Source organism: Carcharhinus amblyrhynchos, chromosome 2 (genome assembly GCF_965287045.1).
Source record: "Carcharhinus amblyrhynchos chromosome 2, sCarAmb.v2.hapA, whole genome shotgun sequence".
NCBI lineage: Eukaryota > Metazoa > Chordata > Chondrichthyes > Carcharhiniformes > Carcharhinidae > Carcharhinus > Carcharhinus amblyrhynchos.
Window position 1 is genome coordinate 65,808,582 of NC_137325.1, and position 17,603 is coordinate 65,826,184.

Genomic DNA, 17,603 nt, shown 5'->3' on the forward strand with positions numbered 1-17,603 from the left:
TTGAAGCATTGCTCATCATCATCCTTAACTCAACTTACCTGCTGCTGAAAATCTCACATGCGGCTGTGTCGCTTCTAGACTCAACTATTCCGCTGCTCTCCTACCCACACTCTAATTCTTCACCCTCTCTAAATGTCAGTTCATCAATAATTCTCCTGCCTGTATTCTATTCTACAGCAAGTCACACTCGTCTATCACCAGCACTTGCTCCTGGTCCCCCAATACCTCCAATTTAAAATCGACATCATTACATTTGAATCCATTCATGTCATTGTTCAGCTCTTTCTCTATAACCTCATTCAGCCTTAAATCACCTTGGAGAACAACAGTTCCTCTAAATCCTATCCTTTTTGACATCCCTACCCTTCCTTCATTGCTGGCTGTGAGCTTCACGGTCTACTGCCCATGTAAAGCCTGCTGTTTCACCACCTCTCTCTCCATTCAGACCCTTCTTAAAACCCACCCCTTTGACTTCATCCCACTATTATCTCTTTATTTGACTAAAGTGCCACTTATTAGCTTTTTACATCACTCTAAAATGCATCAGAACATTTTTCTAATTAAATATTCTCCATGGTAACACTTCAACCAGAATAAACCTGCCAGCCAATTGACACTTTTCTCATATAGTATAAACTGTTGCTCCCTTTTGTCCTGATGAATGTAAGGTGTAAAGCTTCAACAGCATACCTTTTTTTCAAGCAATACTAAAGTTCGGTACTACCAAAGGACTAAACAGTCTGGGTCTGTATTCCTTGGAGTTTAGCCGAGAGAAGGATAGCCTTATTCAAAATGTATAAGACCCTGAAGGGGTTTTACAGGTTAGATGGTGAGATGTTTTCACTAATGTGAGAGTCTCAAACAAGGGGACATAGCTACAAGATAAAGGGCCGGTTATTTAAAATTGAGGTGTATAGAAATTTCTTCTCGCAGAGGGTAGTGAATCTCTGGAATTCGCCACCCCAAAGGGTAGTGGAGACTGGATCATTAGAGGTATTTATAGTGGAGGTGGATAAATATGTGATAGTTCGAGGGATACAGGGCTTTGGGAAAATGGCACAGAAAACGAACTGAGTTGGCATACATTAGCCATGATCATATTGAATGTCAGGGCAGGCTGGAGGTGTACTGCTCTTCTATTTCTTGTGTATATAATGCCTCCATAAGTATAAAAATTACCTAGCCTTTGATTTACAGTAACAGGTCTGTCTTATTATGTGCTGAACAAAAAGATTTGACTTATCTAGCACCTTTCATGATCTGAGGATTTTGCTTTATTTTTGAAGTGCAATGGCATTGTTATAACATAGAAAACATGTTAACTAACTTGTGTACAGTATGTTCCCCCAAGCAGCAAAGTGTTGATGCTAAGATAATCTGTTTTGGTGATATCAATTGAGGGATAAATATGGGAAATTTGGGATAACTCCTTGCTCTTCAAAATAGTGCCATGAGATTTTTCCACCCATCCAAGACGCCAGACAGGGCCTCGGTTTAATGTCTCATCCAAAACAACATATCAAAGAATGCAGCACGCCATTAGTGCTCTGGAGTGGGAGCTAAGCCCACAACACTCTAAGCAAAACTGAGAGTGCCACAGCGAACATGAAACAAGCAAGCACAACCCATCAACTAAAAGGTGCGATGCAAAACATGCATAGACATTTGTATTATCACTAACACAAATTTTAAAAATCAATAACTCACGGATTCCAGCCCAAATCCTGGGGATTAACATATAAAATGCCCGCTCGGGAAACAGTGGCCGGTGTAGCTGTTCTTAAATGACTCACTTCAAACAAGAGGCGCATGGAAGGATTCAGTGGAATGCGTTCATTGCTGGCAAGTGTCAAGACCTGCAATGCAAATATCAAAAAATGATTTTCAACACACACTACAATTTATAACAACAGTAAAATAGTTGAAGCTGAACGTTTTAAATGAAATAAAGAAGAAAACACAAATATTTCTCCTCAAAACAAATTGATGACAAGAGAAAATGTTGCGAAAACACTATAAAAACGTCAAACAGAAATTCAACTTCACGAGACTTTGAAGTGAAGGAACAAATAAATCTTAGGGTGAAGATCAGAGGAAGATTTTTATCCTCAGTCCCCTGGCTGATGGGTCTAGATGATTGAGTCACCTTCTCATTGTGGCACCTGCCTAATTTTCATTGTCATTCCATTGCAATAGAATCAGCTGGATTCTAAAATAAACACATGATCAGCTTGCCGGCTACAACCTAGGTAGCGATGTCAACATTTTTATCCCCAACTCTTTAATGGTTGGGTTTCAGGTAGATGTAGCCAAAAAGGGCAAATTGGATTCTTCATTTTATATCAGGGTCCTAAACATAGATGTTAGTAAGGAAGCAATATGGAACTCATAGAAGATATTGATTAGGCCACTGATGCTTGCAGTTCCAGTCAATTTCAACAACGATACTTGAAACATAAAGGATACAATAAAGAATCACTAAATTAGATCAAAAATGAGAGGACATAACTGAAGACAGGCTTGAAAAAAGAGGGACTTTATGAATTGGTAACTAGCGGACATAGACTCAGGCTTTTCACCAGATGGACAAAGGACGAAGTTACTTTGTCCAGTCAGAGGGCCATCTGAACTTGAAATACGAACACATATTTACTGGAACCGATAACATACCATTAACAATTTGAGAAATATTGGACAGAATAAAGAATGAAATAAAGAAATAGAAATACAAACTAATAAAAGATTTGAAGAGTTAGAATGGAACAGTCTCCTCCTGTGTTATAACTTGTATGATACCATGGATACCAATTAACTCAGGAGAGAGAGAGAGAGAGGGAGAAGGAGAGAGCGATCAGCTCCAAAAATTCTAACTTGACTGCGAGGAAAGAAATTATAAAATGACTGTATCCAAATACTTTAGCACTACAACTGCTGTGTGGATTTGCTGAGGGATGCTTCCCAAGACTCCAGCATTAAAATGGAAGCTTTGTAACTCCTAGGTATTTTTATTATTGAGAAACTAGGGTGCAGAGTAGGACACAATCAATAGTAAGCAATGAGATAAATCAGGAAGTAATGGTTAGACAGTAGCATGCTTGAATTTTCAAAACAAAAAAATGTTGGAGGGGCAAGTGTTGTGATTCAGCCATTATAATGGGATTGAAATTGTGTGCACTGTAGGCATGCAATATAGGTTAAACAAGTTTTGATTACTTGAGAAAACTGAGAAAAGATCATGGTGGATTGCTTCCCAATTTGAGACTAAATACCATAGCGATGTAGGACGGTGGAACGTTACCCACTGCAGTGGTCAGCAGGAAATCAAACCAAACCTTCTGGACCCAATCTCGTGAATTATGCACCCGGCTATTTCATGCTGTTTTCAGTGGTGGCGCAGGCCCAGGTGGCGTAGAGATTGCATCATGTCCAGATGCCATATTGAAAAGGCGCCAACAGCACTGAGGCACTATTGAAGAAAGATGGTGGACCTTTGAAAATGAAGACAGAAGATGGATCTTTTGAGAACAAAACGGATTTTCAGGAATATTCTGAGTTTGGAAGATGGATGCCCTCCAGGCCATCTAGTCTGAAAGGCTTACCTGCAGACGCTCCCCTGACCCACTGCTTTAGTGTTCCAGGGTGGCTGGCAGCCTCCATTCTGCATTCTAGAGGCAGTCCCAGGCATTGTTCAGATGAATCCAAGCATCTGCATGCCACATTGATCCAAACATTGTTTCCCATCAGCATGTTTTCTCATCATGGAGAACCTGGTGTGGGGAAGGCGGACCTTCACCTGCAGCCACTAATGAGATGCAAATGAGGATCATGGCAGTCCCTGGGCGGATTTACCAACCCACCAAAGTGGGCACCAGCAGAAGATCCCATTGTAAATTCACATCAGCGTGAACCTAATTTCTGGGCATCATGCCATATTCTCCCCCCACACTTATGATCAAACACAATGACAGGGACTTGGGAGTAGTCCAATCCATCATTCATGGGGATATTTTGTAAGGAAAACAAATTTCCAGAAGAAAATGTATCCAGGATTCAGAGGCTAATAAATAGCACAGAACAGAAGTCAGTTTAAAAGCATACATCTAAGTAACAACAGCATCAGAGTTCTTAATGGAGTCCTTAGTGAACAGCAAAGGGTAGAATGGAGTTGATGGGATAAAACTGTTGTTGTTCTAATGGTTTGAATACAATATGAACAGGGGCTCTTTGCCTCGATCATCAAGGTAAGAGTGAAAGGAAAGGATAGATGAAAATAAGATTTTGCTTGTTAACATTAAGAGTAGATTTAAAAATAAAATGAAAGATTGTTAAGTAGACATGCTTCAGATTATTAGGACATTTGTGAGATGGGAGGAATTACAAGAGAACAGAACAATACACATGCACATTTTTTTGAATGGTTTAATCGATGGTTTCAGATGATAAGAGTCCATCTTGAGCGTTTTGAAAATTCTTAGCACACACTTACGCTGCCCCGTACAGAAAGCATTATCTATTTTATTATCATCCATAACTACCTTATTATCATCCATAACTGTGTTTAGTGACTCAATCCACATGGGATCAATATCGCCATCCAGCACAATCCATTTTGGACCATCGTGAGTGATATTGGCTTGCTCTCTCATGATAGAAGAAAAAAGGCCTGTAAACAACAGAAGTATAGAGGAATTTCAGGTTATGCACAGCTTTACTAAACTAACTTTCAACTACATTTCAAGATTTTTCTGCCTGTCAAAAAATTACAACATGCAAAAGCTGAGAGTGTAATGTCCATTCAGATTTCACCGCTGCCTGTTTTTTTCAGAAGGTAGGGAGCTATACAAAGCAGCATAATCTGTGTTGAGTTAACACATTTTTACCTGGGATTTTAAGAGAATTGCTATAATTAGTCTTAGGGTCTGCAAGCCAGGAAATAAGAAAAAGATTTGGCCCTGGATAAATTTGATTCTGCACTTTTAATGCAAAACTCATAGGAATTGTCAAGCTGTCAAAGAATGGTCAAGTTATCAAGGGAGTATCAAAGCTTTCAATGAAGTGTCAAAGGATACTAGGCCAGGTGGCATGGAGGAGATAAGGGTGAAGGATGGCAGATGGCAGCAATGGACTGGTATAGGTGGTATGAGGGGCCATGGGGTTGGGTAGAGGGATATAGGTTGGCTTAGGGAAATGAAGGCCCAAGCAAGGTGAGCAGGAAGAACGAAGGTTGGCATGAATGAGGCATAATCCATGGTTGAGAGTGTGTGGGAAGAGTAGCGTGGGTTAGTTCTCATTTTAATTTTCTTTTATTTATTTAAACATACTGCTGGAGCACAGAGACTGATCTTCCACCCAGTCCACTTCTGCACTCAGCAGACTCAATCTAGGGTCCCCCACCCTAATTCCTATTTCAGCCGGTTCTTTATGAACAAAAATCTGACCTGTGGACAGATATTTTTAAAAGTCGGGTTCGCAAAGCCAGGGAATTGCCTGACTGCATACCAGATTGGGATGAATATCTGTGCCTATGTTAAGTTGTTGTACGACTAGTCTATGAGACCACTCTGCCAATTCCAGCACTTGTCCCCTGATGTTAGCGGTATGACTGAGAGTAACAGATTATTAACAACAAGGGATGCCGGAAGACTACGGGAAAATAGTGTTGAAATAGAAGATCAGTCATGACCTCACCGAATGATGGAGTGGGCTCCAAGGGCTGATTGGCCTACTCCAGTCACTTTTTCTTATGTTTTTTATGTGGGCTCTGCATGATAAGCTGGGCTGGGTTTGCCTTTGTTGTGTCTGAAGCTTCAGTCAATGCCAGGTGATCCATCCAGTTTTGGTTTTATTGGGTATTTTCATTGTGGCTTCACTGACTGTACAGAGGGCAGTTAAGAGTTAATCATTTGTTGTCAGTCCAGGTGCACTAACAGACTAGACCAGGTGAGGACGACAGATTTACATCCCTGAAGGACACTGGATGGACCAGATGTGTATTTACAACAATCTGGTAGTTGCACAGAACCCCATTACTGATAGTAACATATTTTATTTCAGATTTACTTAATGAAGTGAATGTAAATTCTCCAGCTGCTGTGCTGGGATTTGAACTCGCGTCTCTGGATCATTAGTTTAGGCCTTTGCATTTTCAGTGGGGTCACATAACAACTATGGTCCTGCAGTCTATAGATACTGAAACCAGATCCTCAAAAGTTCATAAGTATTTCACCCCCCAATACTGACGTCCTTTACCCTGATGATTATAAAAGTGAAATGCCGAGAGATTAAAAATGCTATTCTGCTGATGCACTTTTATGCCTCTATTTTCATTGATTTAACTGAGGAATGAACATGGATTGTAATTTAATAATCTTTTGACTATTTGGCAGCAGTAAGATGCTTCTTATTGGTAAATCAAATAGTCAGGTGAATGCCTTCATCCATAATCCTCACTCCAGTTTTAAATCAGCAGGGCTACCACTGTTCAAGACACAGTTTTTAGGATACTTGCCATCCTTCCACTCTCGGGTTGCAGGATATATAAAACCAAACATCTCATCTGTGCTGACGGCCTTTGGGTTAAGATCATTCCAGACAGGTTTTCGTTTCATGTTTACATATGTCCTGTACAAAGTCTTTAATATCTATACATCAAAAGAATATTAATCCAGATGTTAATTATTCAAGTGGAACACATTACACAAGTTTCATCGTTAAATCATTTGACTTTTCTATTAAAAATCAATTTTTGTGAAGAAATACATTTAAAATATGAAGTAAAGTTTATTTATTAGTGTCGCAAGTAGCTTTCATTAACTGCAATGAAGTTACTGTGAAAATCCCCTAATCACCACACTCCGGTGCCTGTTTTGGGTACACTGAGGGAGAATTTAGCATGGCCAATGCACCTAACCAGCACGTCTTTCGAACTATGGGAGGAAACTGGAGCAGCGCCCAGAGGAAACCCACAGAGGCAGAGGGAGAACGTGCAGATTCTGCACAGCAGTGACCCATGCCAGAAACTGAATCCTGGTCCCTGGCGCTGTGAGGTGGCAGTGCTACCCACTGCACCACCATGCATATTGATTGCTGATACTGTACCAATCCTAAACTTTACTGTACCGCACCATAAGACAGGTTGGCCAACTTGCTTCTATTGCACAACTTCCAATTTTCCTTCCATTTCCCTATATCCCTTCGTAAACATATTCACCAAGTACCTTTCTCCCTTTCAACTGATTCTGTCTTTTAGGCATGCATTCTACTTTCATACAACACTGTGGGGTTGATAATATGAAGGTGCTAAAAGTCTCAGTGACTGTCCTCTAATAACAACTCAAAAACAGAGGCCTGGGCCTCTCAGTTTGTAATGAAATGTTATGATATTAGGAAAATCAGTGTGCTTAAGAACGATATGAGTCCCTTAATAACTGATAATGATGATACTGCCAATGAAACTAAGAAAATGGTAGTTGAATAATTACTTTGCACCAGTATTTACCACAGAGTGTTCCAAACATCACAAGGAAACTGATATTGAATCTGGATGGAAGACATAAAAAAATTAAGCAAAATAACAGAATGAAGAAAATAATTGCCCTAAAGTGTGACAAATCGCAAATGGTCCCCACTCCAGGAATCTAAAGGAGGTAGGTGAGACAACTGCAGATACCCTAATTGTAATCCACTAAAGTTTTATCGATTCAGGTAACATCCCTTTAGATTGGAAAGCTGTACTTGCTATTCCGCTTTTTAAAAAAGTTGAAAAAGGGAAACTGGGAAATTATAATGTGGTGTTGCCAGTGTTGAACTGGGGTAGATGCAGTAAGCAGTGTCACAACATCAGGTGAGTGATAAAGCAGCAGTGCTTTATCACCTGATAAAACAGCAGCACTCTGAAAACTCGTGCTACCAAATAAACCTGTTGGACTTTAACCTGGTGATGCGAGACCACTCACTGGGGAATTGTAGAACAGTTAGCCTAACATCTGTTTTGGGGAAATTACTCGAGTCTATAATTAAGTAATGAGTAAGTGGACACATTCAAATTTTTGAGCTGAACAAAGAGACCCCATATTGATTTGTAAAGAGCAGATCATGCCTGATAAACCTGATTTGAAGAGGTGCCTGAAGTAGGGCAATAGCAGACAGAAAGTAGGAATAGTGAGAATGTACTCGAATTGGTAAGATGTGGCTAGTGGCATTTCATGAGGATCTGTATTGGAGCCAGGCTGCGTACGCAGGATGATGGTGCTTAGAGTTGAGTGCCCCTGAAGACAGGTATAGGATTTGGGAGTAAGAGACTGACAGACTGGCTCCAATGCAAGGCAGGAGTGGTGTGGCTTGGTGGGCAGGTAGTACCGATTGGCATCTTCTGATTGTTCGAGTAATTCTTGGGGAAGGAAAGTTCCCTTAATAATGTTAGCACTAGAGGGAGCCACTAAATTGGATGCCATAGCCAACATTTGGCTCTTTAAAACTCAAAATCAATGTCAGAGTAAACAAAGACCATTTGAGCACAAATCCAATTTCAACAAAATTATCTAACAAATGCAAGGCCATAGTGAACACCCAGGTTATATGAGAGCATCTTATCATTAGGGGACACCCCGGGCTGCGGCAGACACCAGGTTATAATGAGCAGCACCTTGTCATAGTGGATAACCACGTTATACTGAGCAGCATCTTGTCACCTCAGTCCTTGCCAAAATGACAGGATCATTAGGATGCCCAAACCTGGCCAAATTCACTAGTGGGCTTAGCCATGGCTTGTTAACTAAGCCATGACATCAGTATTCTGATTTTGGGTTTCCCAACCATTCTGGAGGGATGATACAACAAATGAGTCAATGAAAGGTTTTGACTTAAAGGGCCCCTGCAGGACTCACAACGGAAACAGTGAATGAGGCTGTGAAAGAAAAACAAACTCTCAGATGATGGAAGCAAGAGATGGATAGGCCACCCCTCTGGTTTTCGGAGGTAATGACGGATGGCAGTGAGGGCCAGTAGTGAAATCCTCTACCCCAAGGACAGGAGGTGAAGGCCAGTCAGGCTGAGCAAACAGGTTTGGCTGAAAACAGCAGAGGCTGTGAACAACACCAGGACCTGGATCCACTGTTAGAAAACATGGAACATTGACTTAGCAGCAAAAGTAGGCCATGCCAACCCAACCCTTCAAACCTGTTCTACCATGCAATACAGTCAGAAGTCTCACAACACCAGGTTGAAATCCAATCAGTTTATTTGATAGTAATCTCACAAGCTTTCAGAAACGGTGTTCCTTTGTCAGGTATGTGGAAGGTTCTGATTAGAGAAGGGCATATAAAGTCACACACCATTTACAGAATACTGATTAGAATGCAAGTCTTTACAGCTAACCTGCTATTCAAGTCTTAAAAATGCAGACAATGTGAGTGGAGATAGCATTAGCATAGGTTAAAGAGAAGTGTATTGTCTCCAGACAGGACAGTAAGTGAGATTTTACAAGCCCAGGCAAGTCATGGGGGTTACAGATAGTGCGACATGAACCCTTCGTTATCCAGTACTTCCCTGGAGTGGAGGAGCTACGACATCTTCTCCAGAGTCTTTAACATATCATTACTGATGACGAACACCTCACCTAGGCCATCCCCACACCCCCACTGCTTGCCTTCAAATAACCACACAACCTCAAACAGACCGTTGTTCACAGCAAACTACCCAGCCTTCAGGAGAACAGTGACCACAACACCACACAACCCTGCCACAGCAACCTCTGCAAGACATGCCGGATCATTGACATGGATGACGTCATCTCATGTGAGAACACCATCTGCCAGGTACGTGGCACATACTGTTGCAACTTGGCCAATGTTGCCTACCTAATATGCTGCAGGAAAGGATGTCCCAAAGCGTGGTACATTGGGGAACCATGCAGACGCTACAACAATGGATGAATGAACATCGCTCGACAATCACCAGGCAAGTCTGTTCCCTTCCTGTTGCCAAACACTTCAGCGGTCATGGGCACTCAGTCTCTGATCTTCAGGTAAGTGTTCTCCAAGGCGGCCTTCACGACACATGACAGCGCAGTCATTGAGCAGAGACTGACAGCCAAGTTCCGCACACATGAGGACAGCCTCAACCGGGATCTTGGGTTCATGTCACACTATCTGTAACCCCCATGACTTGCCAGGGCTTGTAAAATCTCACTTACTGTCCTGTCTGGAGACAGCATTAGCAAAGGTTAAAGCGATGTGTACTATCTCCACTCACACTGTCTGCATCTTGAAGACTTGAATAGCAGGGTAGCTGTAAAGACTTGCATTCTAATCAGTATTCTGTAAACTGTGTGTGACTTTATATGCCATTCTCTGATCAGAACCTTCCACATACCTGACGAAGGAACACAGTTTCCAAAAAGAATTTTCGCTGTGGGATTACTATCAAATAAACTGGCTGGACTTTAACTTGGTGTTGTGAGACTTCTTACTGTGTTTACCCCAGTCCAACGCCGGAATCTCTACAACATGAATACCATGCAATATCATGGCTGATCCGAATGTGGTCTCACTTCCAATTTCCTGTCTGTCCCCCACAATTCCAGGCTCCCTGTCCAATCCAGCCTTGAATTGAATGACCCTGCTTCAAAAGATGAGGGTTTCCCCCGACCACAATCCTCAAGAGAAAAAATACTTACTTCTCGCCTTCGTCTTAAAAGGGAGACCTCTTATTTTTAAACTAGCTCTTGTACCCTCCCACAAAAGGAAACAGCCTCCCCAATATCTACCCTATCAAGTCTCGACAGGAGTTTATATGTTTCAATAAGATCACCTTTCATTCTTCTAAACTTCAACAGATATAGACCCTTATCTTCCTAAGACAAGACCTTCCCAGGTATAAGTGAAGTGAACCTTCGGTGTGCTGCTTTTAACTTTCAAAAAAGGGGTCCGAAACTGTACACAGTATCTCTGCATTACTTAATTCTGCAATCTCTCTCAAAAATAATGTTTTTTTTAAACTCTTCCTACCCAAGTAGACAAGTTCATATTTTTCCACATTATATGCCATCTGCTAAATTTTAGCCCACTCACTTTATCTGTCTAAATCCTTTTGTAGACTGTTTACCTCCGCTTGACAATTTATTTTCCCACAAATCTTGGTGCCATCAGCAGATTTAGCTACCATGCATTCAATTCACTCGTTCACTTAGTTACAGTTTGCCAGCCTGGAAAGTACCTGTTTAACCCTGCTTTCTAATTTTTGTTGTTCAAATAATCCTCCATCCATGCTATTATCCCACATTAGGATCAATTTTGTGTTGCAACCTTTTAGGTGGAACCTTAAGTGCTTTTTGCAAAAGCAAGTGCACTACATCTACAGGTTCCCTTTCTCACTGTCACTTATTACGTCCTCAAAGAACTAACAAATTAGTTGAACACAATTTCTCTTTCACAAAACCATGTTGTCTCTACCTGACCCCACTATGATTTTCTAAATATCCTGGTATAACCTACTTAATAATGGATTCTAGCAATTTCCCCATGACAGACGCTCGGCTAAATGGTCTCTCATACTCAATTTTCTGCCCTCTCCCACTGCAGATGAGGAGTCACAATTCCAGGGAGAGACAGAGAATCATGGTTGGATCTGCAATGGATTAGAAGGCCCTAGAGATCGGCAGAATGGAATAACTATCTGGTGTCAGTAATGGCGAGATGACGGTGCCCCAAAAACCTGGTGACAATATTAGATGATGCACTGTTTCTGGCACTTAACTGTCATGCATAGTGAACTGAAGTCATCAATATATCAAATCTCTCAATCTGCACTATGTCAGATTTGTAACCTGATTCCACCTACTTTCAACACAAACATGTGTCTTTCAACTCCGAAAGGTCCTTCACAGATCCTCATGAGAGGATGCAGAGGCAGCACAGTGGCACACTGCTGACTCACAGCACCAGGAACCTGGGCTCAATTCTGGCCTCCGGTCACTGTCTAAGTGCGGTTTGTACATTCTCCCCATGTCTGCGTGGTTTCCTCTGGGTGCTCCGGTTTCCTCTCAAAGATGTGTGAGTTAGGTTGATTGGCAATGCTAAATTGACCCTAGTGTCAGGGGAATCAGCAGGGTAAATATGTGGGGTTATGGGAGTAGGGCCAGGGTGGGATTGTGGTCGGTGCAGACTTGTTAGCACTGCTGCCACATAGCCAGATTCAATTTCGGCCTTGGGTGAAAGTCTCTGTGGAGTTTGCATTTCTCTCCATGTCTGTGTAGTTTCCTCCAGGTGCTCTGGTTTCTTCCCACATCCCAAAGATATGCAGTTTAGGTTGATTGTCTATGCTAATTGCTCCTTTGTGTCAGGAAGATTAGTGGGGTAAATAAGTGTTGTTAAATAAGCCTGTTGTTGCTGCAGCCTTGATGGGCTGCATGACCTCCTTCTGCTCTGTAGGGATTCTATGGCTGCTTGGCTCTCTTGGGCAGGTGTATGGCTCTACAGGCTGCAAATGTCTGCAACTACCTGGCACAAGAGCCTTTGCTTCCTGAGGCAACATTGTTCTGACAAGTTGAGTAAGGTCATAGTTGACTTATATCCTGTGTTGGATATATCATCTTCATTGAGCTGTAGATTCTCATACATCCCCTCTATTCTGTGGAGCAGCAAGTGGTTGCAGACGGGGAAGATGCTGCTACTCTAGCAGTTACAGCTCCTGGGATGACTGAGCTCTTCAGAGGTCCATGCTGCTGTTGCAGGGAAGTCCGATAGCCATGAAGTTGTGATTCAGCTAAATAAACTCCAAAGTACTTGGATGGTGCACAAAGTCGCCAGTGGTGTCAATCATGAGCAGAATTAATTCTGTGAAAGGGTTTCACTGTAGTTGACAAAGTTTTTTTTCGTAGTGTTCCAAGCAGATAAATTCCAGTCAACAATGACTCCCCAGTTTTCCCTGGCCTCTTCCATCCTGATGGAAATGTAGAACCCATTGCTGGCAGTTAAAGTCAGAATGCAGGGGTTTAAAGGCAGACTTAAATGGCTATTTGAAAAATCCATTTCCAGGCAGCTGGACAGAGGGCACTCACTAGCTTCAGAAAGCAGCCCAGGTGAAAACTGTGATGTGTACATGCTGGTGTTGGACTGGGGTGGGCACAGTAAGAAGTCTCACAACACCAAGTTAATGTCCAACGGGTTTATTTGTAATCACGAGCTTTTGGAGTGCTGTTCCTTGATGAAGAGTGTCTCTCAGCTGATGAAGGAGCAGTACTCCAAAACCAGATGAAAACCAGAATGATTAGGAATCAAGATCCCATTCCAACATCACTTTTAGGGGATTTATTTTCCTGCATGCACTCAAACCTGCCATTCCCCTGCCTGGGAAAACTCTCACCCAGCATTCCAGGATGAAAGTTCTACTTTTTAGCCATGGACAAAGAAAAACTTAAAACATAAGGCACATTTTTGCACTTTTATCTATTGGTTCAAATTATTCAGAACAGCCTGTTGACAATAGATACATTTATACTTTGATTTGACTTATTGTCACATGTGTTAACATACAGTGAAAAGTGCATGAGTCGCAAAAACCCAGCTTGCAGGTGCAGCAGGTGGTCAGGAAGGCGAATGGGATGCTGGCCTTCATAGCGAGGGGGATTGAATATAAAAGTAGGGAGGTCTTGCTGCAGCTGTATAGGGCATTGGTGAGGCCGCAGCTGGAGTACTGTGTGCAGTTTTGGGCGCCGCACCTGCGCAAAGATATTTTGGCCTTGGAGGGAGTGCAGAGGAGGTTTACTAGGCTGATACCGGAGTTGAGGGGGTTGAGCTATGAGGAGAGGCTGAATAAACTAGGCTTGTACTCGTTAGAGTTTAGAAGAATGAGGGGAGATCTCATTGAGATGTATAAGATGATGAATGGGATGGATAGGATAGAGGTGGAGAGACTCTTCCCGCTCAAAAAAGACAGTAGGACTAGGGGGCACAGCCTCAAGATAAAGGGGGGGCGGTTTAGAACAGAGTTGAGGAGGAACTTCTTCACTCAAAGGGTGGTGAATCTCTGGAATTCTCTGCCCGTTGAAGTGGTGGAGGCTGCCTCGCTAAATATTTTTAAGACGCGGGTTGATGGGTTTTTGATAAGAGAGGGGATTAAGGGTTATGGGGAGAGGGCGGGAAAGTGGAACTGAGCCACGACAGATCAGCCATGATCTTATTGAATGGCGGGGCAGGCTCGAAGGGCTAGATGGCCTACTCCTGCTCCTATTTCTTATGTTCTTATGTTGTGCGCAATACAGACAAAACATACCGTTCATAGAGAAGGAAATGAGAGAGTGCAGAATGTAGCGTTACAATCACAGCTAGGGTGTAGAGAAAGATCAATTTAATGTAAGGTAAGTCCATTCAAAATTTGACAGCAGCAGAGAAGAAGCTGTTCTCGAGTCGGTAATTTGGTTTGAGTGGAATTATACTTCTTGATCAACAATGAAAACTATTATTTTACTTTAATTGTACAATTCAAATTCTACATCTTTAAAACTTTATAGCAATTTTGAAAGTAAATTAGAAAAAAATGCACTTCATCATTTTACTGCTTTCCCTTTTAATTGTAATGCAAAGTCCTTAAGTATCATACTGTATTATAGCAGTTCATTTTTAATAACAGAGTAATCACAAAGTCATTTACACTACTTCTTTTTATTTTAAACAAAACATTTTCATTTCAAGGCATGCTACCTGATAATACATTCCAGTACGCAATTACATGTCTAGTTGCATTCAATGCAAGCTCATGAACAGACATTATTACTTTCTTCAGGACAGGAATTTTCAAACATACTCATACTGTCAGAGCACATATCTGGGAATTATAGTAATCGATTAAAAATCATTTGCACTTAACCATCCTATTTTTATTAAATCGATTTTTGCAACTCAAAATCAATATATGCATAAGTAAGGACAACAGTGATGGCTACTGACAGTTAAAGTATGTGGTGATATAGGGGAGAAGAATTGATCTATTTGCTATCTGTGGTGCATTGTAAATAAAATATGTACATAATTTCAGTTAAGATACTGAGAAAATGTGTACAATGATACTGGATACATCTAAAGGAATAATTTTCCCCATGGTTACTTTGATTACTGTTGAATTATAGATCTGCAAGAAGCGCTCCTTGGAAATACTTCATGTATATTAATTACATGGAATTTACTGCATAGACACAGGTAATTTGGTTTGTTGATAGTAGTTATGTCCATACAAGCCTCTGCTCATTCTATTAATCTCATTCTATCACCACATCTGCCTATTCCTTTCTCCCTAATGTACTTACCTAGCTCCTCTTTAAATGCATCTATACCATTTGCCTCAACCACCTGAGATGATGGCGAGTCCACACTTCATTTTCCATTAATTATTTACTAGGTTTATTAGTGACTACCTTATGTTTATGTCCCCTAGTTTTGTATCTCCCACAAGTGGGAACATCTTCTCTACATCTACACTACAGTACTCCTTCATAATCTTAAAGGCATCTATCCTTTCACAGCCTTCTCTTTTTTATAAAAGGAAATCCACTTTGTTCAGTCTTTCCTTAATATTGCATCCTTTCAGTCTTGATATCATCTTTTGTTAATCTACTATTCTCTTTCTCTGATGTTTCAATGTCCATTTTGCAATACGGAGACCAGGACCGTGCACAGTATGAGTTGCACATTGACTGCAGTTCGAGGAGCCATCCTGTTCACTTTAAGCTCACTCCACCACTGCCTCTCACTCAACTTCCCCGCAAAACATTTCTTCACCTTGCAGATTTCTCCCTTTCTAATCAGGAGTTTTATTTTGTCCAAATGCAGGAGCTCCCTTTTCTGGGTTTTAGTTGGTTAATTAAAAACATGGCTTCCCTGAACGTTTTCCTTGTTCCACTTTAAGAACTTCAAATTATTGAGAAAAATGAAAATTTTTAAACTCCAGCTATTATTAAAGAGCGAAGAAAACTACAGCACAGGAACAGGCCTTTTGGCTCTGCAAGCCCATGCTGATCATGATGCCATAACTAAACTAAAAAAACCTTCTGCCCTTACTCGGTCCGTATCCCTCTATTCCCTTCCTTTTCATGTAGCCATCCAGATGTCTCTAAAATGTCACTAACGTGCCTGCTTCCACCACTTCCTCTGGCAGCATGTTGCAGACACCCATCATTCTCTGCATGAAAAACTTCCCCGGCACTTCTACACTTAATTTCTACAGCTATGAGATTACTGATATAGCACTTGATTTAATTCTTCACAATCAACCCAGGCAGAAAGGGATGTACACATGACCATCTTGTTTCCTCCTGTTCCACATTTTCCTCTTTTTCCTCCGCATGTTCCTGCTCCTACTTCTTTCCAGATGGTGACAAGGTTGTGCAGCATCCCACCCTGAACTCTCCTAGCAGGAGTGCTGCAGAGATCCCCCAATGTGGTCCAAGTAGTGGGTTGTTGTTTTAGCATTTCGTTGTTCAACTCCATTATATCTTATGTGGCACTTTATTCTCAACGTATGTACACTGCCATTGTGTGCACACTGGAGTTATTAGTTATATCTTCAGCTGATCGCCTTGATGCCTAGTAGCCGCTTTTTTTAAAATGGTGGCTGAAATATAGCTGGTACAACAGACTGAAGAGTGGAAGTATCCTAAGATTGTTGCCAGGATACTTCGTACTGACCTGCATGACGTGCTGCCTATGGTCACACACCAGCTGGTCATTGAGAGTGGAATCTCTTTTTTATTCTGTTACATGGCAGAGTGGACATGCGGTTCCCCCTAGGCGTTGCTTTTGTAGTTAAAGGCACTCCTGCATCACTAGGGAGCCTGCAAACAATTGTGCAAACTTCACACACAGAACAACAGACAAGAGATTGGAGGAGTAGACCATATGGTCTGTCAAGCCTGCCCAATCCTACAATGCCTGACCTTGGGCTTTATCATAATGCTTTAGACATCTCAATTCCCAGAGACCAAGACCGTGATTCTCCCAAAAAAGTTCTAAGTGTCAAATTCGCAGTAAAACTGGAGTAAATCATGCTGATTTTTCAGTGTGACTTCAGACAAGAATCTCCCATGCTCTGTGCAATGCAGAGTGCAATCAGGAATATCATTAAAAGCTCGGGGGAGGTGGGGCCAATTTACGCCAGAAGCTGACAGTTCATGAACTCTACGTATGCTAGTGGTCCCTATCTATCAGCCTGCAGTTTGCTGGCCAACTCAATTGCTGGCCAGTCTGGCACCCTTGCAGTGCTGCCTCTCCAGCCCCCCAACGCCCCGACTGTGGCTGCTGTGACCATTCCTGGGCCCAGCCCCGACCCCCCTCTTGTCCCAGAGTGCTTCGATCTCCAGCACCCATCCCCCAGCAGTGATGAACCCAACACCCCTCCCCACCAGCCCCGGGCAGACCCCCACCCCCAGGGATGCAGACACCAACCACCACCACCCCCCCCCCCGCCCAGCTGATCACCGTCCCACCACCCAGGCCACCCCAATCACTAGGCTCCCTCCATCCCTAACCAATCCTCATGCAGACTGGCAGTGGGACCCCTCAGCTGACATATCGCTCCCCCCCTCCTAGCCCCAACTCCTTGGCACTGTCCCA

The 17,603-nt window shown here is 42.1% G+C and overlaps 1 protein-coding gene across 1 annotated transcript in view; it reads right to left on the reverse strand.

Moving 5' to 3' along the window:
* Positions 1-17,603, reverse strand: part of LOC145359772 (dynein axonemal heavy chain 11-like) — a 375,870-nt gene that overhangs the window by 194,412 nt on the left and 163,855 nt on the right. Inside the window, exons 40-42 of the mRNA XM_080214554.1 lie at positions 6,509-6,641; positions 4,536-4,663; positions 1,708-1,856 (exon numbers count right to left, since the gene is read on the reverse strand). Coding sequence (XP_080070680.1) covers positions 1,708-1,856; positions 4,536-4,663; positions 6,509-6,641 — 410 coding nt within the window. The remainder of the gene's footprint in view (positions 1-1,707; positions 1,857-4,535; positions 4,664-6,508; positions 6,642-17,603) is intronic.